At 48.5% G+C, this 22707-nt stretch overlaps 5 protein-coding genes across 7 annotated transcripts; 2 read left to right on the top strand and 3 right to left on the bottom strand.

Moving 5' to 3' along the window:
- Positions 1-34: 34 nt before the first annotated feature.
- Positions 35-5630, bottom strand: LOC111069145 (enhancer of mRNA-decapping protein 4 homolog). The gene is made up of 11 exons (XM_022359048.2): positions 5436-5630; positions 5072-5349; positions 4788-4996; positions 4326-4726; positions 4002-4255; positions 2252-3936; positions 1845-2100; positions 1536-1776; positions 1305-1470; positions 717-1242; positions 35-654 (listed from the first exon to the last, which is right to left on the bottom strand). Exons 2-11 carry the CDS (start codon positions 5332-5334, stop codon positions 465-467), a joined length of 4191 nt encoding a protein of 1396 aa, XP_022214740.2. The 5' UTR covers positions 5335-5349; positions 5436-5630; the 3' UTR covers positions 35-464.
- A 1113-nt stretch (positions 5631-6743) lies between these two features.
- LOC111069146 (ralBP1-associated Eps domain-containing protein 2) lies at positions 6744-11964 on the bottom strand. Of its 2 annotated transcripts, XM_022359049.2 has the most exons (7): positions 11333-11964; positions 10868-11266; positions 10488-10792; positions 9599-10428; positions 9051-9535; positions 8309-8398; positions 6744-8121 (listed from the first exon to the last, which is right to left on the bottom strand). In XM_022359049.2, the coding sequence occupies exons 1-7, from the start codon at positions 11477-11479 to the stop codon at positions 7573-7575; spliced, it is 2805 nt and encodes a 934-aa protein (XP_022214741.2). In that variant the 5' UTR covers positions 11480-11964; the 3' UTR covers positions 6744-7572. The 2 variants fall into 2 exon arrangements, with proteins under 2 accessions (XP_022214741.2, XP_022214742.2); XM_022359050.2 differs by lacking the exon at positions 8309-8398.
- A 161-nt stretch (positions 11965-12125) lies between these two features.
- LOC111069117 (coiled-coil and C2 domain-containing protein 1-like) lies at positions 12126-16506 on the top strand. Of its 2 annotated transcripts, none has more exons than XM_041593806.1 (6): positions 12126-12455; positions 12547-14142; positions 14201-14632; positions 14693-14844; positions 15731-15875; positions 15947-16506. In XM_041593806.1, exons 1-6 carry the CDS (start codon positions 12399-12401, stop codon positions 16070-16072), a joined length of 2508 nt encoding a protein of 835 aa, XP_041449740.1. In that variant the 5' UTR covers positions 12126-12398; the 3' UTR covers positions 16073-16506. The 2 variants fall into 2 exon arrangements, with proteins under 2 accessions (XP_041449740.1, XP_041449741.1); XM_041593807.1 differs by having other exon boundaries at positions 12128-12455; positions 15785-15875; positions 15947-16504.
- On the bottom strand, positions 16219-19064 carry LOC111069118 (alpha-L-iduronidase). Its single transcript, XM_022359017.2, has 4 exons — positions 18169-19064; positions 17678-18095; positions 16648-17606; positions 16219-16583 (listed from the first exon to the last, which is right to left on the bottom strand). The coding sequence occupies exons 1-4, from the start codon at positions 18638-18640 to the stop codon at positions 16504-16506; spliced, it is 1929 nt and encodes a 642-aa protein (XP_022214709.2). The 5' UTR covers positions 18641-19064; the 3' UTR covers positions 16219-16503.
- A 1560-nt stretch (positions 19065-20624) lies between these two features.
- LOC111069133 (gustatory and pheromone receptor 32a) lies at positions 20625-22691 on the top strand. Its single transcript, XM_022359032.2, has 4 exons — positions 20625-22047; positions 22121-22183; positions 22395-22484; positions 22548-22691. Exons 1-4 carry the CDS (start codon positions 20869-20871, stop codon positions 22647-22649), a joined length of 1434 nt encoding a protein of 477 aa, XP_022214724.2. The 5' UTR covers positions 20625-20868; the 3' UTR covers positions 22650-22691.
- Positions 22692-22707: the final 16 nt, after the last annotated feature.

The following is a 22707-nucleotide window of genomic DNA, read 5'->3' as shown; positions in this document are numbered from 1 at the left end:
TTAATTTCTACAGCTCTTGTTATTTTTTGTTTGTTCTCCCTTCTTTTATAAGCGTCATAAAAATTAAAATAGAAAAAACCTCAAGGAACGAAAATATAAAATTAAAACACGCATCGGGAACTGCTCGCAGCTCGCGTGCACAAAAGATAAGTAAATTCTAAAGAAGAGAAAATTATTGCAGGGATCCTAAACGAGAGAACAAAAAACTTATATAAATCCCTTAAACTAAAAAACGAAAAGGACACGCGCACAAAGACAAAAGAAAATAAACAAATTAAATTTAAAGCCCGATGGAAATTTCAACATTTTTAGCTGTAGTTGTTTTTGGAACTCCTCCTTCCTACAAGCGAGTGTGTTTGTGTGTGTGTGTGTATATTGAAAGAGGGATCGGGGTGATGGAGTGGGGGGAAACGGGGGGCACACTATCAATACCAGCCACTGGCCATGTTGTAATTCTCGTGATATCATTTCAGCTGATCCCGATACGTCATGATGGCCTTCATGAGCAGTCGCACATTGCTGCACTGCGTGCTCTTGGGACAATTCTTGATGAACAGCTGACAATTGCGGTACAGTTCGGAGAGCACCTTGGGGGCATGCTCACGGGTTATGGGATCCACCATATTGATGGCCAGCAGCGCCTCATTGAGGTATCTGTAAATGGAAATGGAACGTATAAGTACGCCTTCAGATAGATAAGAAATACAATTTCATACCTCTGTTTAAGCTCATTGTGATTGGTCATATCAGCGGAGATTTGCTGTATGAGCGACAGCAGAACCTTCTGCTCTAGCCTGCATCCCTCTGGGGCAAAGGCCAGATTGCTGTCCGTGTGCCTTAGTGTGTATTCCACCAGATTCAAATCGTTGGCCAGCAGCGCCTGGTGGAAGGCCTTGTTTATCTGCCCCGCATGCAGCAGCTGCTTAATGTTGTCCCTCAAATCGTACGGTTGCGCTGGAGTAGCCGCCTGCGAGCGTATGGCCAGGTTCTGGGTCTCCAGAAACTTACGCAGCTCCGCTCGTATGGTCTCCTGCACCTGGCGGGCCAATAGAATCTCCAGGCTCTTCACCTCACGCTGTGTCTCCAGCATGGCGTCCGTGAGCTCGGTGCGATGCTTGAGCAGATTACTTTCGACCAATTGCTTCAAGAGGCCGAGCTTATTGTTGAGCTCTTCGGAATTGCCAGCACTAGCGGCTTGTTGCTGCGGCATCTGCTGCAGGTAGGCATTGAATTGGACCATGACTGCAAAGGAAGAGAGACACGCAATTAGAAGACCATTTCATCCAAAGTAATCTAGCTCTTACAATCCTTGATTCCCACAGTGAAGGCATCGTGCAGCTGCTGGAACATATTCTGCGAGGACTTCTCATACGCTGGTATCAAAGTGTTGCCCATTGAATCTATGAATGCTGTCTGCAGGCTAGTCTGCACACCTATCAGCACAGACTTGCCAAAGGAATCCATAAATTGCTAACAGCGGATAAAGAAATTACGTTTAACATGGAGAGACAAAAGTGCGAAAGCCGCGGGTATACCTTGCTCTTGCATACTTGTGCAATATTTTCCTTGACAGCCTTCTCAAAGACGCCCAACTTTTGAACCAACTCCACTTGAATCTGTGCCGTCAGTTGATCCATTTTGGCATTCACCCTGGGCACCAATTGACGTTGCAGTTCCATGTTCAGTACGTTGCCAATAATGTCCGTAAAGTGAGTGAGCACATACTGATTGAGTACGGCCACCACAGATTCCCGTAGCTCACGATTCTGGTTCTCGCTATTGCGAAAAAAAAATATCAAAATTATGCACCACATTTAAGATTTAATTTCCGTTTGAATACTCACCGCGCCAGCAGAAATTCGGATAACTTCTTTGAGTGCTCGTTCTCGTATCGCTTCAGATACTGTTCCATTAGTTTGGACAGCTGCATTTCGATTTTGTAGGCCAATTGATTGACATTCTTGGGCTCCAGGGAGGCATCGCTTTTGACAGGCTGTACCGCCGCTGCTGCCACCGCTGCTGTCTGTTGCTGTTGCTGCTGTAGCTTGGACACTTCGTTCTCCAGTTTGTTCAGCTGCTTGGATTGGGCCTTGACCAAATCTAAAAGGCAAATAAAGAATGGCTTTAGTGATCGACTTTGTTGAATAGCTCCAAAGATTGCGGACGCAGTTCTTGAGCATAAGTGCTAGATTATGGATTGTTGCAACTCTGCGGCATCTCCTTTCAGTATAGAAACCCCCACAGTACTCACCCAACAATAGATCAATTTTATCATTTAGCTCAGCATTTCCGCCGGCCGTGCTGTCTCCCTCGCCGGCATTGTGGCTGCTGCTGTTGCTCGTATTCAAAGTGGTGCCAGTATTGTTGTTGCTGTTGCTGCCCACGCTGGTGCTATTGATGTTGCCACCGCCCCCGAGTGTGGGCGGCACATTGCCATTGTTCTTGTGCTGGACCGCCTGCGACATGATCTGTGCTGCATTCTGCAGCTCTGCGGATTTCTTGACGGGCTTCACCTTGGCCGCCTCGGCCAGCCATTTGGCATCCACGGCATCCAGCAGGGGCGATGAGTTGGCCAGCTCCTCCTCCTCGTCATCGTCATCATCGTCGTCGTCTAGGTTCTCCAGCTCCGCCTCGTAGGCATCATCGGCATTATCCTGTGTGGACATAATCTCCTGCACCTCACGACTTGGGCTCGAGCCGCCGCTGGCCAAATTCTCGGCTAGATTTCGCTCGGGATTCCGATCGATGGCTATGAACTTTTTGCGCGCCTCAAACTTGTCCTTGATCTTCTGCTGTTCCCGGTCTTCGATCAAAGTATTGTTCATCAAATTGAGGATATTCGCATTGGAATTTTCGCCGGCTTTGCCCGCCGTCACGGTGGCCAGCATGCGTAGAGTATTCAAGACCTGAGAATCGATGGCATCGGTAGCCGCAGTCACAGCAGTGCCGGCAGCGACGGCCGCAGCATCCGTTCCTGTGCTGGTTGCGGTGCTGGTGGCCACCACCACAGCGGTGGTCGCTGTGCTGCTCGACTGTGTTCCACTCGCACTAAAAGCATCTGGTGTCATGAGATTCACCGGCGGATAGGCGCTGCCAAACTGTGGCGAAGCGGAACTCGATTTGATGGTCGTTGCTGCCTCAATGGCCTGCTGTAGAATGGCCGAAGGAGCTGCGGCAGCGGCCACAGCCATGGCCACGACAGCGGAAGAGCTACTGCCGACCGTAGGCGCTGCTCTCTTGGCGGATTTGGCAAACAGCGCGTCGAGGGGAACACTGCCTGAACCGACACCTGCTCCTGCCACACTGTTTGGCGAGACGACAGTCGTATCCTGTTTGAGGATCAACAGATTATCCTCTGGGGTCACGGAACGTTGCTGCTTGCTCGGAATGCTGCTGCTGCTGATCAGACTCTTGCGTTCAGTCTTCTCGGGCACGCACGGCTGGTAGATGATGTGGCACTCCTGCAGGCTCTTGGCCTGCACCACAAACATGTGCACCACCAGCGCGTATGTGGAATTGTTTTCGTCATCAAAGTCATCCGGCTCCTCCACGGGATAGTAGCTCTCCACAGAGCTCTTCAGGCGTCGCATGGCCGCGTTCACAATCGAAAAGGAGAGTATGCCCGAGCTCAGCTTGAACTCGGCCACGTTCTGGATTCGCTGATCGTTGCCCTCGCCATCACTGATATCTGAGCCAGCATCGCTTGCCTCACTGCCACTGATGCTGCCAATCTGCATGACGTACACAGCCAGGCTCTCCAGGCAGGACACCACCAAATAGTTGGCACTGCGATCAATGCCCGCAATGAATTGTGCCGGCTGGATGGCCAGTGCGGCCACTATATTGATGGTCTGCAGGCACTCCCACAGCGAGCAGTTCCACAGTTTGATTTCCGTGTTGTTGTCGCTGGTGGTGATCACATGCTGCCAATAGGATCTGCAGTAGAATCAGTGAGAGTATCAGTAAGTGAGTCATTTAAACGTAAGCAATCAACGACTTACTCCTCCACTGGCTTGTTAATGTTGTCCAGGAAAAACAACGAATTGACCTTCTTGCCATCGTGCGGCTTCCATTCGTGCAGGCAGCGTGGATTGCGTACATCAAAGAAGTAAATTTGATAGAAACGCACCAAGCCATCGGCACAGGCAGCGGCCACTGTGGTGCCATCGGGCGACAGAGCGGCGCAGGTGATCAACGAATCCTCCTCAATCTTCAGATAACCAGCATCCAGAACATCCGGATTGATTTTGCCACGCTATGAACAAACATTTATAAATATCGAGCAATGGTTTAAGGGCACCACCATACACCACCACCACACTCACCCCATGCTCATTGATGATCATTTTGACATGAAAAACCTGAAACTGTCGACTGCGCGACCAAATCAATAGCTGATTCTCATCATCATCCTCGCTGGGTGCACCGGCATTCGAGCTATTGCAGACATATGGACACCAGGATACCATATCGTACTCGGGCTGATAGTTGGCAATGGGATCCTCGACTTTCAGCACCAGATTGCACAACAGATTGCTTTCGATTAGATCGATTTTGTATACGAAAAGGGAGCTCATGTCGATCACAGCCAGTATGCGTTCCCGATCTGTGTGGGCGAACTGCAGATCCAAGACCTCGCCGCTCATGCCCTTGATAAGGGCACGCATGCTGGTGCTGATATTGCAGACACGCACCATGCCCTCCATACCAGTGGCTTTATTGTTGACTGCAAGAAGAGGAAGTTCTCTTAAATCAAAATGGGAATTCAATTGGAAATAATCTCATACCATTTATGGCATAGGCCAGATGTTTGCCATCGCGATGCACGGCCACCAAATGGCCAGGATAATAGTATTTGCGCTCCCATTTGTAGTCGACAATGTTCTTTAGCTTGACCTTGGACGAACCACGCGTATGCACAGAGGCGGATGCCAATATTTTCGTATGATTCGTTTTGATGATGCGACAGATTTGCTTCTCGTGCGGATTAAAGTGGCTGAAAAAAGTGTCCATTCAGCATTAGTTAGTAGAGTTGATGATGATTCATATACTATACAATTATAATACGAACATAATTTCAATATCATTGGCATCTGCTGCATTCCCATTGGCGGCTATGGCATGGCCCTGCTCCTGGTCAGCGTTGATGCTCATCTTGGATATTGTGCAGATCGTTGGGGATGATGTTAAATAGGCAGATGGAGATGCGGTTGCGTTTGCTTTTGTTGCTTTGCCACACCTTGACAATTGGGGACGCGACGACGATGAAGATGGAGGTGGCGGCGGCTTACGAAATATTGGCAACTGTGCGAGCGCAAAAAGCGCGACTAACATTGACACATTAACTTACTGCAAAAATTTCGAAGGAGGGGAAAATCAAAATGTACATGTGTATATGCGGAGCAGGTAGAGCATTATACTTTTTTCACACTAACCTGCTCTATATCCAAATGCACTCTTGAGCCACTGGGCATTCAAAGCCCCCCCAGCGTGTAAGTTGTGCGGAAACCTGAAGTGGAGCTAATTCGTTTTTGCTTGCAGCCTCGTTTTAACTAAACCATTTGGACAACAAAACAAATTTCGGTAACTTTATTTTTTGCATAAAATGCCGCAAGCAGTGTGACCGATTTACCAATAAAAAATACCCGTGCGATCCCCCAGAAATAGACCTAATATACCATCTCATTTTCAAAATATACCGTAAATAAACTGACCGACACGACAAGATGCGTTGATATTCCTGGGCTCAATAGATTTGCTAGGTTTCAGTACTCCTTTTCATTGGATTATTTACATAATAAGGTTCAAACCAAAACGGCACGGAATGTGACGTCATTGTTGCTGGTCAAACAAGTTTCTGCTATGCTATGCGACGTCAAATATTTTAAAAAAAGTTTAAATAAAAGAGCCCTAATTTCTTACGCCGTAACTACATCCTGAGTACACATTTTCTACATATCAACTACATACTTGCGAGAGCGAAAATTTAAACAAAAAAACCTGCGTATGGAAGTTTCTATACCCTAGAATTTTTATTTTACCCGTAACATTAAAATTTAATAGATTCTGCGAAAACTATAATAGGATTTTTTATATGTTAGCAATATATTGATTTTGATATATAGGTTAAACCTAAAAGCCCTACAAAGAGGGGCGGCCAGGACTGCGAGCGATGAAATATCGAATTTCAAATGAAAACTTAAAGAAGTTTGTTTGCTCTTCTCGCACTTTTGCTTTTATTGCATTTTTTGTAGCTTTTTTTTAACATCAACTTAATACATTTATCTTTACTCATACAGATGTATATCCATCAAAACAATACACATTGATCACGCGCTGAAACGTAATAATATGTTTTCATAGTGTTTCAATATCACTTTTTTTACCTCTTCATTATACTTTTTTCATTCTTAATGTTTTATGTTTTGTGTGTGTGTGTGTGTGTGGGAGGGGGTTGAAGAAAACTCATACATCTAGTGGTTTAAGTATGCAAACGAAATGATATATGTATGCTGTTATATATCTGATAAATTCGACATATTTAGTGGTCCGGTTTAAATTAAATCTCTCTTCGCGGTTTCCCCATTTATCGTATAAAGAAATTTGTTTAAATGTACATAATATCAAGATTTTGTTTTGTTTTTGTGGTGTACACTATACATATAGAAAATATATATAATACGTATATACTTCTTGTGTGTGGGGGGGAGCTACGCTTTCAAAGGAAATGACAAATTGTTTCAGTTTCGGTTTCTGTTTCACTTTTCTAATACTTAAACATTAAGCCTGGCTTTCCTTTTCCTTTCTTTTTTGATAGATAGGATTTTTAAGATTAAATTTAGGTTCGTTTTTTTTTGTTTTGTTTTGTTTCGGTTTCTTGTTTTTGTTAGTTTTCATTGCCGGAATGAATAAGAAATGTAGGTAGGGATCGAGGCATTGGAATTTTGAGGCGTTAATAAATAGCAAATTGGCAAAATAAAAATGCAAATTGTTTTATAGCAGCGAAATATTACAGCTGGGGCGTTGCACCACTTTGTGGCAGTTTCATTATACACTAAGAGGGGGGGTGAGATACAGGTTCGGTCGAAGGATCTGTGTGTGTGTGGGTGTGTGTCATCATTTTACTTGTAACAATTAGGAGAACATACTCGTATGTATCAATATATATATATATATGTATATATAAATCGATCTGCATAAATATCTATAGAGGCGGCATTATTGTTTTTGTTTGTTTTTCGCATGATTTGTGGAGATTTAACTAGCCTACAAATTAAATTAGCGACTTTTATGTGGCAAAACACAAACTTGGGAGTACTATTTGGAGTACATCCTTCTCTTCCATCGATACATCCCGCTGGCAACGTCAACTAACAGTGAAAGCAATCCAGCATTCATGCCACGTCTGTCTGCAAATCTTTTTAGATATTGCACAAGCGAAAAGAGAACCTTTTGAATGTTAGCTTCGTTCTGTTTCAGTGGGCGTAACGCGCGTTAAATAAATTGTGCAGAAACAACACGTAAAAGTTTAAGGACAAATGATGATGAAATAATGATTATATCCCACGCTGTTTAGACATTTGTGTAACCGGCTGAGCCAGAGGAGCCACCGGTCACATTCGCCGTCACTGGAGCCGATGATATCGACGAGCTTGTGCGCCCAGTGGCACCACCCTCGGTGCCGCCGTTCATGCTCTCCAGCCTGAGACGCATCTCCTCCTTGCGCGTCTGGACGCTCAGCAGCTCGTCGCTGAGATCATTGCACAGGTGCAGCAGGGAGCTGTTCTGTTCGCGCAATCGCTGCAGCAGCTCGGTGGTGCTCGTCTGGTTCTGCTTGAAGGACACATGACGCAGCGAGTCACTGATGGCCGTCACTCGCTTCTCAAAGTTTTCGGCGCTTGGCAGTTGAGAGACCAGGGCCGGTGCCGGCGGCGGCGGCTGTTGTGGCGGCGATTGTGAGTTCCGTGGCGTCTGCGGCTTGCGATAGACCTCAAAGGCTGAGACTCGCTGCTGTGTTTGGGTCTGCTGCAGCGTAATCCTCGTGGGGGGCACACCGCCTGGCGGTGGCGGGGCCGGTGGCAGCGAGTGCAGCTGCTGCTCGGCCACAGATCCACTCTCCAGCTAGAAGTTGGCCAAAGATTAGTACGATTCAAATAGGAGGCAATGGTTTTTGATTGGTATTTTTTCGAATGTTTTTAGAAGCTACTGAATTTGGACACATGACACTAGTGGAAGCTACAGCCAATTGGTGTGGAATGCTTTTGCGATTTTCAAACATTTAATTATTGACTTTGTTTTATGGACTTACAACATTCGCGGCGCCACCTTCGTCGGCAAAGTGCGTGAAATCGGCAAAACCCGCTGAGGTTTGCATATCGAAGCTGGCTTGCGCAGTAATCTTAACAAAGAGTAGGGGGGGATTGGGTTTGGTTCATATTTATATACACAAAACATATTAAAGGTAGTAATAGCGTTGAGGAATAAAGTTAGCAAAAATAGAACAACAGCTGGTTATCCCCCCGGCAAACCGAGGCCTCGAATACCCTTGCAAATATTTATGGTAAGTCATTTGATAACTTGATAACAACTTACCCTATATTGGCTATTAAATCTAATATTAATAGTAATTGAGCAGCCTAAAGTAATTCTCTATTAATACTCGCATGAAAATCCCACAGGCATAGTCTGCATACTGCACATTCCAGACCCGTGGGCTGGTTGGTAGGCTTCAAACTGACATAGTCTTGCACTGACTCGTACATTGTCTTGGACAGACAGAAATACATAACTAAATTCTCGAAACTTTAGTCTAACAAAAGCAAAAGGTACAGACTAGTTGGATGGAAGCCAGAGAAACGGACTGGCATCGTACCGGCTGTATATTGCAAGGGTATGAAAGGACTATCCGTTGGATTAGAAAGTTTGGACAGGACAGGAACAGGTACAGACGAAAATCATCGGTTATCCGAAGCAGCGGCTTTAGGTAATCACACATAGCACAGATTAAAGAACACCAAGAACTAAGGGACACAATTCCACTTTTCACTCACCTCCGCCTGCTGTGCACCCCCCGTTGTGCCCATTTTGAACTTGTTCAAGTCCAGACTGCTGCTACGCGTATGACGATGTGGCCTTGGTGGCGGCAATGGCGGCGGCTCCTTCTTGGACACGGCCACTGTTGTGGCAAAGACTGTCGTTGGCAGCGAATCGGAGGTCTCACTGGGGCCAGTGGAGCCAATGCTTGGCTCGCGTTGTGGTGGCGGTGGCAGCACACTGTTCTTGGCTGGCAGCTTCTTGGCCTGGGGTCGCTGAATGGCACGCAGATCACTGCTCTCACGATGTGTGGCAGTGGCTACTGTCGCTGCTGCTGTTGTTGGTGCTCCGGCTGGGGCTGCTCCAGCTGCTGCTGCTGCTGTTGATTGATTGTTGACTGTGGTGGTGCTGGATGTGATGGTCTTGGGACTCTCCTCGCGTAAAACAACGACACCATCCATGTCGGACGACTGCTCACCGGAGGAAGAGGCTATGGCAGTGCCTAAAGGGAGAGAGATTTTGGTCATTAGAGCTCTGCCTTTTGTATGTTTCCACATGCTCGAACCTATGGGCGTTACACGCAACGGCACGGGATGCAATATTTGCGGATTGGAGCCCACATCCTGGGCGGTGCGCTTCATGTCAAACAAAGCTGGCTTCAGGCCGGGACTAGAGACCGCTGGAACAGCAGCTGCAGCAGCCGCACCACCAGCAGCAGCGGCTGATGTCGATGCAGCAGCTCCGCCCGTAGTTGATTGAGCTGGCGCCGCACTCGTTGTGGGAGATTCACTGAACTTTGTCCACTGACTGGAGGCGTTGCTCGAATCGGGCGCATTTGCCGTGGACGAGACGGCACCGCCCACGGCCCTTTCGTTATTGGGGGAATTCGAAATGCTGCGATTCTTACTCAGCGACGTGTTGGGTGGTGTCGCCTCGCGTCTCGAACTGTTGCTGGCCTGCGACGACGTCGAGATGCTGCTCAGATTCATGATATTCTTGTCGTTCGGCGGCACAGTGGGACGTGGCTTGCTGGTGCTCGCCGTCGAGCTGCTGCCACCGCTGAGATTGCCAGCAATGATTGTATTGTCCGTCTGCTCGTCCTCATCGTCGTCATTCAAATGCAGGAGATCAGCCTCGGGCGGCTCTTGAGGTAGCGAGGACGACGAGGAGGAGGTCACACCACCGCTACCCCCAGCCGCCGCAGTCTGCAGCACATTCGGATGCAGACAGTGGGGCAGACTGGTGGGCAGCGGTATATTGTTGCGTCGCAGCACCACCAGATGCATGGCAGCCGTGAATTCGGACAGACTCAGCGCTCCATCGCGTGTCACGTCGCACAGTTGCCAAATGTGACGCAGCTCCTCCACCGGTATGCGACTCTTCTCAAAGAAAACCCTAAGGAAGAATCAATTATGTGTGAACTCTAGCCAGAAAGGGCAAAGCTGAAGACTCACCGCGCTGCCTGGCCGGAGAGCAAGCCATGTGGATCACGTTGGACTGTTTTGAACTGCTTATTGTAGTATTCCCGCTGCTCTGGCGTGATCTGATAGACGGCCACCAGCTCGTTCTCGTTGTCATCGTCATCGCTGCTGTGGCGATCGGAGGATTCCTCCTCTGTGCCCAGCAGCTGGCGGTGCTCGTCGCCCAGCAGGCCCTGCCACAGGGGATCCTGTGCCCAGGGACGCTCCGCCACGCTATTGGTGGGCGTGGGGCTATCGCTGTTTGTGCTCCAGGCCTCTGGAGAGCCGCCACGTCGACGCTGCGCATAGATAAGGGAGAGGGGTCAATGCTAAGCCTATTTGCATATACGAATATGCCATGATAAGATACGCACCACGACATTCTCTCGACTGCTGCTGCTGACAACGCCACTGCCATCTGTGCGCTGTCCCGCCGCCTCGTCAATCGATTCGTTCTGCTCCACCTCAGAGTCGGTGCTGGGCACATCCGAGGTGTCCTGCAGCTGCTCCTGCTGCGAATTGCGACGCAACGAGTTCCGCCGATCTGTCGGCGGTGGCGGTGGCAGTGCCCCCAAACCATTCTCCGTGGCCACTGGCGCTGTTGCAGCATCCTTCCAGCTGAAATGTGGCAATGGCAATGGCACCGTGGCGGCTATCAGCTCCTGACGCAGCGGCATTGCTGCCTGATGGGCGGCAATCAGCTTGAGGCATGAATAGAACTGGGCACGTGAAATGTGCAACGCTGTCGAGGGTATACCAGCCAGACCGGTGATCTGCGATAGATAGAGATTAAGTAATTAGTTGGATCACGATCGCAAAGGGGCGCGAATTGGACCTACCTCAATCACCGCCTCGTTGGCAATGTCCGCCGAACGAAAGAGCTCCGTTGCCTTGAGCATTGGCACCTTGCCCGTCTTTTCCACATCACAGCATTGAAAGAGTTCACTGTAGAAACGTGTCTCGGGCTCGGTGAGCGTTACGTCCATGCCGCCTACTTGTTGCTGTTGTTGCCAAGCCGAGTGTTAAGCTAGCCACGCCCCGTTCCGTTCCTGGGGGGGTACTGTGCCTTTGATCTATTTGTTTATTTTCACTCCTAAACCAAACAGACTGTCGATGTTCTGCGGCACCGTGTCCCCCTTCGTCGCAACGTCTCTTCACTCACACGATGCTGCTGCTGTTGCTGTTGCTGCTGCTGCTGCTGCTACTGCTGATGGCCCACACAGCGACGGACTTGGGAGGAGGTGGGCAAAAAAAAAGAAGGCAAATAAGACCACGACAGCTCCTATTGCGATGGTTTTGCTAGCTTCACAGAGCCACCACAGCCGGGTTTGAGCTGGCGGCGATTAAAGCATGCCTTGGCACTTGCTAAGGTTCAACTCCAGCTAGCTTAAGCTGCCCAATTTTCCAATCAATATAACTTTTTGGTCAAATTTTTTCGCAAACTGTTTCGCACTGTGTGTGCGCCAGTGTGACCGCGGATTTTTTGTGATAAAATATACCCGCCTGACCCTCAGAAATATATTGAAATATACCTTCTCATTTTCAAAATATACCGTAAACGTACCGAGGAATAAAGGAAGTGAGAAGGTGGCGCAAGGCAAAAACCGCTCTTTGTCAGATTGCATTACTGCACTTCCAGAAATTTCCAAATTAAATATACAAGAAAGTGTCAGTAAACAGTACTCATTCAAAATTAAATTATTAATGCAGAATAATTCAATATAGCTGCCAGTAACACCAACCTAGTGACGTCTCTCCTGTTTTCTTCCTTGCGTCACCTTCACTGCTTGCCTCATAGATATTCTGTTATTGTTGTCTGAGAGCGCGCTGCAACGCAATTAAAAAGGATTTGAAACCATTAAAAGTGTCTTTGTAACAATTTTGTAGCTTTTTAACTAGTCAAAGATGTTTGCCAAGAAGAAGCCAGAGCCTGCCAAGCGCAGACAGCATAATTTGGCGCAGGTAAATGTTTTAAGCAAACAACTAGATTCGCGTTTATTTATTAATTATGACTCATCGCTTCTTTGCATTCCCCCACACGCTCACGCGACAGTTTGGCCTGACGGAAATACCAGATGACTTTGATCCCAGCTCTGGCTATGGGGATGACGATGACGGCGATAGTGACCTGGAGGCAGAGCTGGCCGCCATTGCCAGCGGCGGCGGCCAGAGGCCCAAGGCGAAGCCGAAGCCAAAACTAATGCCTCCCAGTGATTTGGACAAAATGATTGCCGACAGCTTGCGTGATGTCAGCGACGATGATGATGATGAAAATCTGGAAAATGATGCCGACCTGTTGGGCGAACTGAGTGGCATAGGAGGCATGGAGCAACCGGAGGAGGAACCGGAGACGGAAGAAGCAGCAGCTGTACCGGCGGCTGCTAACGAGGAGGAGCCTGTGCAGACATTCCTGCCTACCACCACAGTGGACACGCTGGGCATAATCAAGCAGAGATTGGAGATGTACAAGCAGGCGGAGGCGAATGCCAAGGCGACCGGGGATTCTGGCAAGGCGCGACGCTTCGGTCGGGGTCTTAAGACCTTACAAGATCTGCACAAGCAGGCGGCAGCCGGAAAGACCATCAATGTGGACGATATTCCTCCGGAAGTGAGTGTGAAGCCAGCTGGAGGAGCTGCTGCTGATCCTTCGCCAGCTGCAGATGAATCTCCGGCTCCATCCACTCCAGTGGCCCAGCCTACACGTGTGGCCCCTGCCCCGCCCACTCCTACAACTCCATCTCCGCCCGCTGCTACGCCTGCCACGCCACCAAATCCCCTTGTGGCCCAGATGCGCAGCCGTCAGATGGAATACAAAGCTGCGGCTCTGCAATACAAGCGCAGCGGCGACACAGCCAATGCCCTGCAGTTCCTCAAGGTGGTCAAGCAGTTCGATGTGGTCGTCAAGATGTGTGAGGATGGGCAGGAAGTGGATCTCAGCGATATGCCGCCTCCGCCCGCCGAATTTCTGGAGTTCCTAGCCAAGATGAAAGACGGAGCAGCGCCAGAAGCGGCACCAGCTCCTGAGCCGACACCCGCTCCAGCACCGGCCCCTGCGCCAGCTGCTGCCTCAACCATGCTAGAGGCACTGCAGCAGCGCTTGGAAAAGTATCAGTCTGTGGAGGCGGCGGCCAAGGCCGAGGACAACACTGGCAAGGCGCGACGCTTTGGACGGATTGTCAAGCAGTACGAGGATGCCATCAAACAGTATAAGGCTGGCCGGACAGTGCCCTACGATGAGCTGCCTGTGCCGCCAGGTTTCGGGCCCCTGCCCACGTCAGAGTCTGCTCCAGCAGCCACTCCATCACTGCCCACTTCACCCACATCTCCGCCAGCCACTGCAAGCACTTCGGCGGGTGGAACTCCCTCCGACAGCAGCGCGGCCACGCCAACGGTCCCACGAAAGGCGGCACCATCACCGCCACAGCCAACAGAGCTGACGACACGCGTCACAGGCAATCACCAGAAGAGCAACCTGGCCGAGCAGCAAATGAAGCTGCTGCTGGAGCGTCAAAAGGAGTTCAAGGTGGCCGCCATCGAAGCCAAGAAGGCGGGTGAAATTGATCAGGCCAAGGAGTATCTCAAGATCTACAAGGGATTCGATTCGCTGCTGAATGCAGCCAGCAGCGGTCTGCCCGTGGATCTCAGCACGGTTGGTTTCCGAGAATTTATGTCATTAAGTTATCACTGATATGTTCAATCCTTTCCAGCTACCCGTGCCGCCCTCACAGCGTGATAATTTAGAGGCCTCCTTTGCCATTGTTTCGGCCGAGGAATGCGATCCCAGCGATGACATCTGCGAGATTGGTGTACGCATGGAAGAGCAGCTGGCCAAGCAGCTGATGATGTGCAAGAATACACGAGACCATCACAAGGCCATGGGCGATGTGGCCGGCATGAATCGGTTCGAGAATCTGGCCCTAACTGTCCAAAAGGATCTGGATTTGGTGCGCTACTCCAAGCGCAAGAACCAGCCCCTGCCCAAGTTCCACTACGAAAAGCGCAACTTCAACATTGTCCACTGCAACACGGATCTGACGGACAACGAGCTGGAAATCGTTGTGGCACGGGGCATCAACTACAATGTGCCCAATCCCAAGGAGGTGGACACCTATGTGCGCGTTGAGTTTCCACTTCTCAATGTAAGCAAATACGAGTATAATTGAAATCCCTTTCGCTAACGAAATTGTTTATACTTTTAGGATGAATCTTTCAAGACAAAAACCAATGTGATCAAAGACACAAACAGCCCAGACTATGATGAGCGCTTCAAGGTGGACATTCAGCGCAGCAATCGTCAGTTTCAGCGCATCTTCAAGCGACACGGTGTCAAGTTAGAGATCTATTCCAGAGGGTGAGTGTGGTGTGCCATTGGCCTGCTGTAAATGTATATAATTTAATCCGTACTAAGGCGCTTTTCATGCATTTTAATCACGACTAACAGAGGTGGTATATCGGTTTAAGTAATTAGTAATTTAATGTATAGCATTGGAAGGCTAGATCTTTATGCATTTAGCTATTAATGCTAGTTTATTCACTACTTTGAAAGTAGATTTGACTGATGGTCAATCATCCCATGTCTATAGAACGAATCATTGGATTTCAATTTAAAGTTATTGCTGTGTAAAGTTATCTTTATTCCTCATGCATAAATCCCAATAAAGCTAGAGCGGTGGGCAAGGTTTTTGAATTTCATAGAACATCCTTTAACGGGCAGACTCGAGTCGAACATCAATGTTCCTCGTCATGCACAGGACATGTATTTTGCTTTTGGATTCTGTGCGTCTGACTGTCGAAGAATAAATCGCGGTGGCAGGTTTGCAAGGACGTGCTGACTTCTGATATATAGCACAAGATTGAACCATTCATAGACTTTTGAAATCGGTATTTTCTTTTTTGTTTTGTTTATATTCCCTATTTTGCTTAACAATATTTTTGCCTACTTGCAATATAATTTGATTCCCACCCCGTATTCAGTAGAAATTCTGTAGATCACTGCATTTGGGTCACGGCTTCAGCACACATATGTACATGCTCGTATATCTCACCGTACATGATTATATTCCTATAAAGTATATCCATTGAATTCATTTGATTTCCCATGTGGAATGGTTTTAATAAAATATTCTCCAAATTGTTTACGCCTCAATTCCCAACAACAACAACACCAACACCCACTATAAAATAAACTCATCCAATGCCACACGCGTTACTCGTAAATAAATCGCAACAAATAATAGCTGCAGCATAGATTGTTGTGGACTAAGTCGTAAACTGCCCCTATGTTGTTTCAGAGGATTCCTGCGTTCCGACACACTGATCGGCACCGTCAATGTCAAGCTGCAGCCGCTGGAGACCAAGTGTGATATACACGATACGTACGATGTGAGTAAACCAAAAACAATGTGTCGGCATCCGAAGTTCTGCTAACTCTGATTCTCTTTTGTTTCCCACAGCTAATGGATGGCCGCAAGCAGGTGGGCGGCAAACTGGAGATCAAAGTGCGTGTACGCAATCCCATACTGACGAAGCAAATCGAACACATCAACGAGAAGTGGCTGGTGCTAGATGCCGAGGGCTGAACTGCAGTTGGAGACTTTATTTAGTTCATTGCTTTAAGCAAACAAAAAAGTATATTGTTTAAAGGAAAACCAGGGGGTCCTCTCTCTCTCTCTCTCTGTAAATACCCCCGCCCAGGCAGAGAATGCTTTATGGTTACGCTTTTTGGCCAATTCCCTGCACCGGATAAAGGCATTTTATGCATTACGAACACAACACAGATTATGTACTATATACTAAATATTGTATATGATATATATATATATAATATATGGTTGGCTGTAAGGCTGAGGCGCATGTCCAGAAGATTTGTGCCCAAATGAAGTCAGTTCCAGTTCCATTCCAAGAGATAGACAGAGGGATAGCGCCTGGCCGTAGCCTGATTATGTTTTGTTTCCATTTACTTTTTGTCTAAATATTGTGTGCCTGATAAACCGTTTTTGTTTCTGTTAAATTACAACTCCAGATATTCGACTATTTGTGAGAACGGGCTGGTCTCATTGAACACATCCACACCGCGCACTTTATAGAAACCTGCAAGAAGACAAGGGATTAAACAGCTCTACATCTCCACCTCCCTTGTGAGCTCCTCACTCACCATTCACTGTGCCCAACGGCCCGTTCGATGCATACTGAAACGATGGATAGGGCAGGTGCCAGTCTTGGGAGATCAGCAGCCAGTCGGCAGCAAAGCCCTGGCCGCCACGCTGCTTGAACCACACCTCGTAGCTCTTCAGACACTGCATGGACTTGGGATGCTCGCGCCAGCTGATGAACACTTCGCGGTGTGTGACCTCCACAATGGACAGCTGCTGCGGTCGCTTCAGTTTCGGCCACGTGGCAGAGCACACGCGCAACAGCATCGCCCAGGGCAGCGGTATGCTGGCCGAATTGATGACCAGCTCGCTGTTGTACTGCCAAATGGGACCCGTTTCGTAGAGGCGTGGTGTCTGCGCCCGGCGCATGTCCTCGCGCAGTGTGGCATTGGGATACGCTGGACTGCCCGCCTGGGTCCACAGATAATATGGATCTGTGTTGTGTGGCACCAGGAGCTCTGTAATGAAGGCCGACTCATTGGCTATGGACATGTTCAGCGTGTACTTGTGATGGAAGGGCGTAATCTTGGGTACTGCCTCCTCGGGACTGAGGAAAATGGTGGCCATATACTGCCCTGGCCCGCCCATGCCGCCGGAAACGCTGCGCCAGACCTGCACACTGTGCTTGGTGTCCATATTGACCAGCTCCATGTCGGCGGCGCGGCTGCCCAACTTAGCCAGCATGCCCAGGGCCGCGTACACGGGTTTCTGTACGAACTGCGAGTGCGGCGGTTGCGTTTCATTCATGCGGAAATGGGCCAGCAGGGTGCGCTGTGTGAACTCGTGCGGATGATAGCTGAGGAATGCATTGTCATGGCTAATGGACTCCAGGCGACTCAGCGGACCGCCGGATAGCTTGGCATGCCAATGCTGCATCACTGTTGACATCAAAGTGACGCCATAGCGCACATCCGCCTGGAATTCGCGAGGCGTGCTCCAACCAGCCACAGGATCAGCTTCACTGGGGGAAGAAAACGATGGATCATGGTTGCTGTTTTCCTGCTCTCTCTCTCTCTCTCTGGATCTACTTACTCATTGGCCACTGGCAGTTGCTTGAGATTCGGATACTCTTCGTAGATCTTTGCCAGCAAAGAGAGCGAAGCATTCACAATCTCCACGGCACTGCCATTGAGTCCCTTGCGATGAAAGCTGAGCACATCGATGGGACAGTGAACCATACGCTGATTGCACAGCTGCAGCAGCTTCCAGCAACGCGGATGACTCTCGAGGGACTTGAAAAGGCCTGCCGGGCCACGCAGAGCCCGGTACGTGGGCAGATTCGTGCTCGAATGGGCATGGGCTGCACCCGCCTTGCTGAGACCCCGACGCACAGCCTGGACATAGTCCAGGTAGTAGTCCACTGTGAGATTGAGCGTGTTGTAGCCATGCAGATCCGGCTCGTTCCAGGTCTCGTAGCGCCAGTTGGCCATGCGCGCAGAGCCATGTCGCACTGCAGCAGGAAAGGGGAATAGGATTAAATTGGCTTTGGTTTCAGCGTTTCCCAGACCCACACACACACTCACCTATCTGATGATTGAGGGTAGTCTTCACAAAGTGGTCCCAGAAGAAGGAGATCTGCTGTGGATTCTCCGTAAAGACCTGCCCCGGATTGCCCATAAACTCCAGCACCGGGGAGAGGCGCAATTCCTCGTGCAGAAAGTCAATGAAATTGTCAAACTTACCAAAGTCGTAAATGGGCACACCGCTCATGTCGTACTGCAGGAACTGCACCAGCTCCAGCAGCCAATGGATGCGTATGTGGGTCACAGCGCCCACCGGCAGGGCGGCTATCTGCCGGAGATTCATTTGCAGCTCGGGGGCGGCCAGGGCGGCGCTAATCCCCTCATGATCTATGTCACCGGCCGGACAGAAGCCCACGCCCGTCCAGAAGTGCGACAGCGGATGATAGACCACATCACCGCTGGTATAGTGGGCGTGGACGTAGCGTCCGGACACGTAAAGCAGCACCAGGAGGAGCATCGGCGATGGCAACATTTCGAATGATTAGCGGACCTTTCTCGCCGAGATGAATTCCGCTTTTGTTTGTTGTCTTCGATTTGTCCGATGCCGAATGCTGATAAGAGCCCGCCCCTCGCACGATGTGTCGTGTGTCTGTATCTGTTGCCCGCCTTCAACCATCGGTCGGGCCGTGCACAGGGCAAGGCAGGGCAGGGCTTAGAGCCCTCACCGTGTCGTGACGTCACAGGAGGCTGCTGCTGCTGCTGCTGTGGAGCAACAGCGTGCCAGTTTATCCACTCTCGCTCTCTCTCTATGCCTCTGTGTCTATAAGTATGTCTCTCCTTTGTCTGCCTGATGTCTCCCCCAAACGGTGAGGCAAACGAAATGACAAAAACATGCAGGGGAGGCTTTCACCGTGAGCCGAAGCTGTTGATACACTTACAGGTGCATCGTTTTTATGACAGATCTGAGTTCAATGAGTGTTAGGGAAAGAGTTTCAGAACCATATTTGCCACGGCAGCTCTATGATAAAGTCTTACTTAAATTTAAACTTAAAAAGGAATATCTTTAAGTCTGATGACAAAAATACTCTTGAATGGGAATAGGAATGGAATAAAAGCACACATAGGAAACTCCAATTCAAATTGCATATTGATGATCATTTCTATGGAAACTATAGATATAGTGGTATCTTTTGTATTCGATTGGACTTACAAATAAATGTGTGTAAAATTCCTCATCAAAATATGGTATTACCTTTTGCTAGAGTATGCAAAAAGTAGTCGCACAAAAACCTGGAGAGTGGGGGACCCACTGAATTGCAAACCCTCATTAGGGGTGGAAAAATGTGAGAGGCCGGTTGTCGGTATGGCTATATATATGTATGTACATATGCTTTGGGTGTGTGTGGTGAGTCCGCATCGCGTGCCTGTGTTGGGGGAGTTGAAAGGTGTGACAAAGATAATATTTCACGCATCTGAGCGATAATATAGCAATAACATTCTCATAACACATAGCACATCCGAGGGTAGAACTGGTCCCCGGCTGGTGCGAGTATGTTAAATGTTGGTTTCCCCCCCAAACGAATGAATGTCCGATTTATGGGATTTTGTTTGTGGGATTAAAAGGAATTAAAGTAAATACAATAAGAGTATCAGGGTGATTTGGTAACGAAAATTAATTGGGGGTGTTATCTTAAATTTTTAAGGATCTAAGGAAGAAAACAACAAAAATAAACAACCGCATAAATCGAATGTCTGGTTTTGAACGGGATTAGTATTTAAGTCGAATTTTGGGAGAGCTTAAATTAATTTCATTTTATATATTTTAGAGTACACAATTTTATTCAATATTTAGGTCATTTATGAAAATTACAACGACTTAAGAAGAATATAATACAAATGGATGGTAGGTAATTTTAATACTAATAATAATTAATTAAGTAATAATTTTAATTTAATAATATTTCGAATCGCAATCACATTTTCTTGTAACTATAAGATATTCCATTAGGTTTTCATTAAAACTTGCATCTATTTTCATTTTTAATTTAATTTTAACATTGAGTTCTGAACCATCTTCGAACATTTTCTAAAAAAACACTTCACGCTTTCTGCAATTTTTATACCCGTACTCAAAAAAGAGTTGGGGTTGTGGGTGGGGGGTGGGGTTCCGCCCGGCGGCGGGGGGGGGGGCGGCAGCGGGGCCTGGTTCGCCGTGTCCCACGCCGGTGCCCCGCCCCCCGCCCCCGGGGGGGCGGCCGCGTTTACCAGGCCGGAGGGCTGCCGGGGGGGCCCCCCGCGCGCGCGCCGCGCCGCCGGGCGGGGCCCGGGGGGGGGGCGGGGGGGGGGGGGGGTTTTTTTTGGGCGGGGGGCGCCGGGCAATACTTTAAAAGTAATTAAAATCCTTTCATTCAAAAAATATACGAGTATGTCCTGCAATATGCTGAAATGAAACATTATTCTTATATTTAATCTTATACATAAATCTTTATTGCTTTAGAATACAGGGCGTACCCAGATATTCTGAAAATCCCCCTATTTGATTTCACAACATAATTTGCTGGGGAATACCCGATGAACAATCAATAATGCAAAAGCATTATCTATTATTCGCTGATGGATTAATTGATTTTGTCGGCAATATTCAATATATTGCACAATGGAAAGCAATTACTCTAATGGCCGCCGATGATAACTAGGTCCCTGAGCACGGGTCATTGGCAGAATCAGATAAGTGTGTGACCCCGACTGGGGGCATGTGGCATGTGGAATCCAGTTAGCCATATCCTCCGGCCAGGTCGTGTCAGTGCCTTGTTGGCAATGTCACCGAACACTTGGGTAATTGAAATGCCGACACAGAAAGCGCGCTTGCATCCGTATCCGCGTCGGGTATCCCCGTACCGGACACCATCAGTGAATCGGAATGCCTTCAGCCATGAGGCGCCACCACCAGCACCGTCGCCACCTCCAAAGACTCTGGTGCATCCTGTGTTTGAGGACATTCGAACGATACTGTCCGTGCTGAAGGCCAGCGGGCTAATGCCCATCTACGAGCAGGTCTCCAGCTACGAGGTGGGGCCACCCACCAAGACCAACGAGTTCTACTCGTTCTTTGTGCGAGGCGTGGTCCACGCCCTGACCGTCTTCAACATTTACAGCCTGTTCACGCCCAGCTCGGCGCAGCTTTTCTACTCGTACCGCGAGACGGATAATGTAAATCAGTGGATCGAGCTGCTGCTCTGCATCCTCACCTACACGCTGACCGTTTTCGTGTGTGCGCGCAACACCAAGAACGTCCTACGGATCATGAACGAGATCCTGCAGCTGGACGAGGAAGTGCGCCGTCAGTTTGGGGCCAATTTGAGCCAGAACTTTGGCTTTTCGGTTAAATATCTGGTGGGTATTACCGCCTGTCAGACATACATCATTGTGCTGAAGATCTACGCGGTGCAGGGCGTGATCACGCCCACATCCTACGTACTGCTGGCCTTCTATGCCGTGCAGAATGGTCTGACAGCCACGTACATTGTGTTTGCCTCCGCTCTGCTGCGCATCGTGTATATTCGTTTCCACTTCATCAATAAGCTACTCAATGGGTACACGTATGTCCAGCAGCAGCGGCGGAAGGGCGGCAATCGACGACAGGCGGCAGGGCCATCGCTCATGGAGCACTTTCCCGAGGACTCGCTGTTCATCTATCGCATGCACAACAAATTGCTGCGCATCTACAAGGGCATCAACGATTGCTGCAACCTGATACTGGTCTCCTTTCTGGGCTACTCCTTCTACACGGTCACCACGAACTGCTACAATCTCTTCGTACAGATCACCGCCAAGGGAATGGTCTCATCGAATATTCTACAATGGTGTTTCGCCTGGCTGTGCATGCATGTCTCCCTGCTGGCCCTGTTGTCGCGCAGTTGTGGTCTAACCACCAGAGAGGTGGGGCGCCAATCTCAATCAGGGTTAAGCTACATATACACTAATCATGTCTGGTGGGTGTGTTTATTTGCAGGCCAATGCCACATCCCAAATACTGGCTAGAGTCTATGCCAAGAGCAAGGAGTATCAGAATATTGTGAGTTTATAAAAAGAAAAAAATAACTATGGAAATTCGAAGAGAGCGGCCGAACTCGAGCTGGCTATTGAGCGCCCTCTTCGGGCTTTTCGAGAACATTTTAAGAGAGCCTGTAGACAGAGCTCCAAAGTCAGCCTATAAAAATCGTATACCGTAGAAATTTATGGGCCCTACTCAGCTTACTATTTTATATTGCCTCTCCCTCTTGTAGATTGATAAATTTCTAACCAAAAGCATCAAACAGGAAGTACAATTCACGGCCTATGGTTTCTTTGCCATCGACAATTCCACGCTCTTCAAGGTGATTATTACTCAGTACATAAATAAGTGTGTGAATAAATGTTTAAACGCTGGAAAACTTTAGATATTTTCAGCTGTGACCACTTATTTGGTAATTTTGATACAATTCAAACAGCTGGAGGACTCCAAAGTGGAGGACACCGTACAGGAACAGCCACAGACTTGAATATAAATTATATTTTGTCACTCTCAAATGTACTTTCTATACATATCTTACGACAATT

Source organism: Drosophila obscura, unplaced genomic scaffold (genome assembly GCF_018151105.1).
Source record: "Drosophila obscura isolate BZ-5 IFL unplaced genomic scaffold, ASM1815110v1 contig_200, whole genome shotgun sequence".
Classification (NCBI taxonomy): domain Eukaryota; kingdom Metazoa; phylum Arthropoda; class Insecta; order Diptera; family Drosophilidae; genus Drosophila; species Drosophila obscura.
The sequence above is the reverse complement of the archived record's forward strand: the minus strand, read 5'-3'. Positions and strand labels throughout refer to the sequence as shown.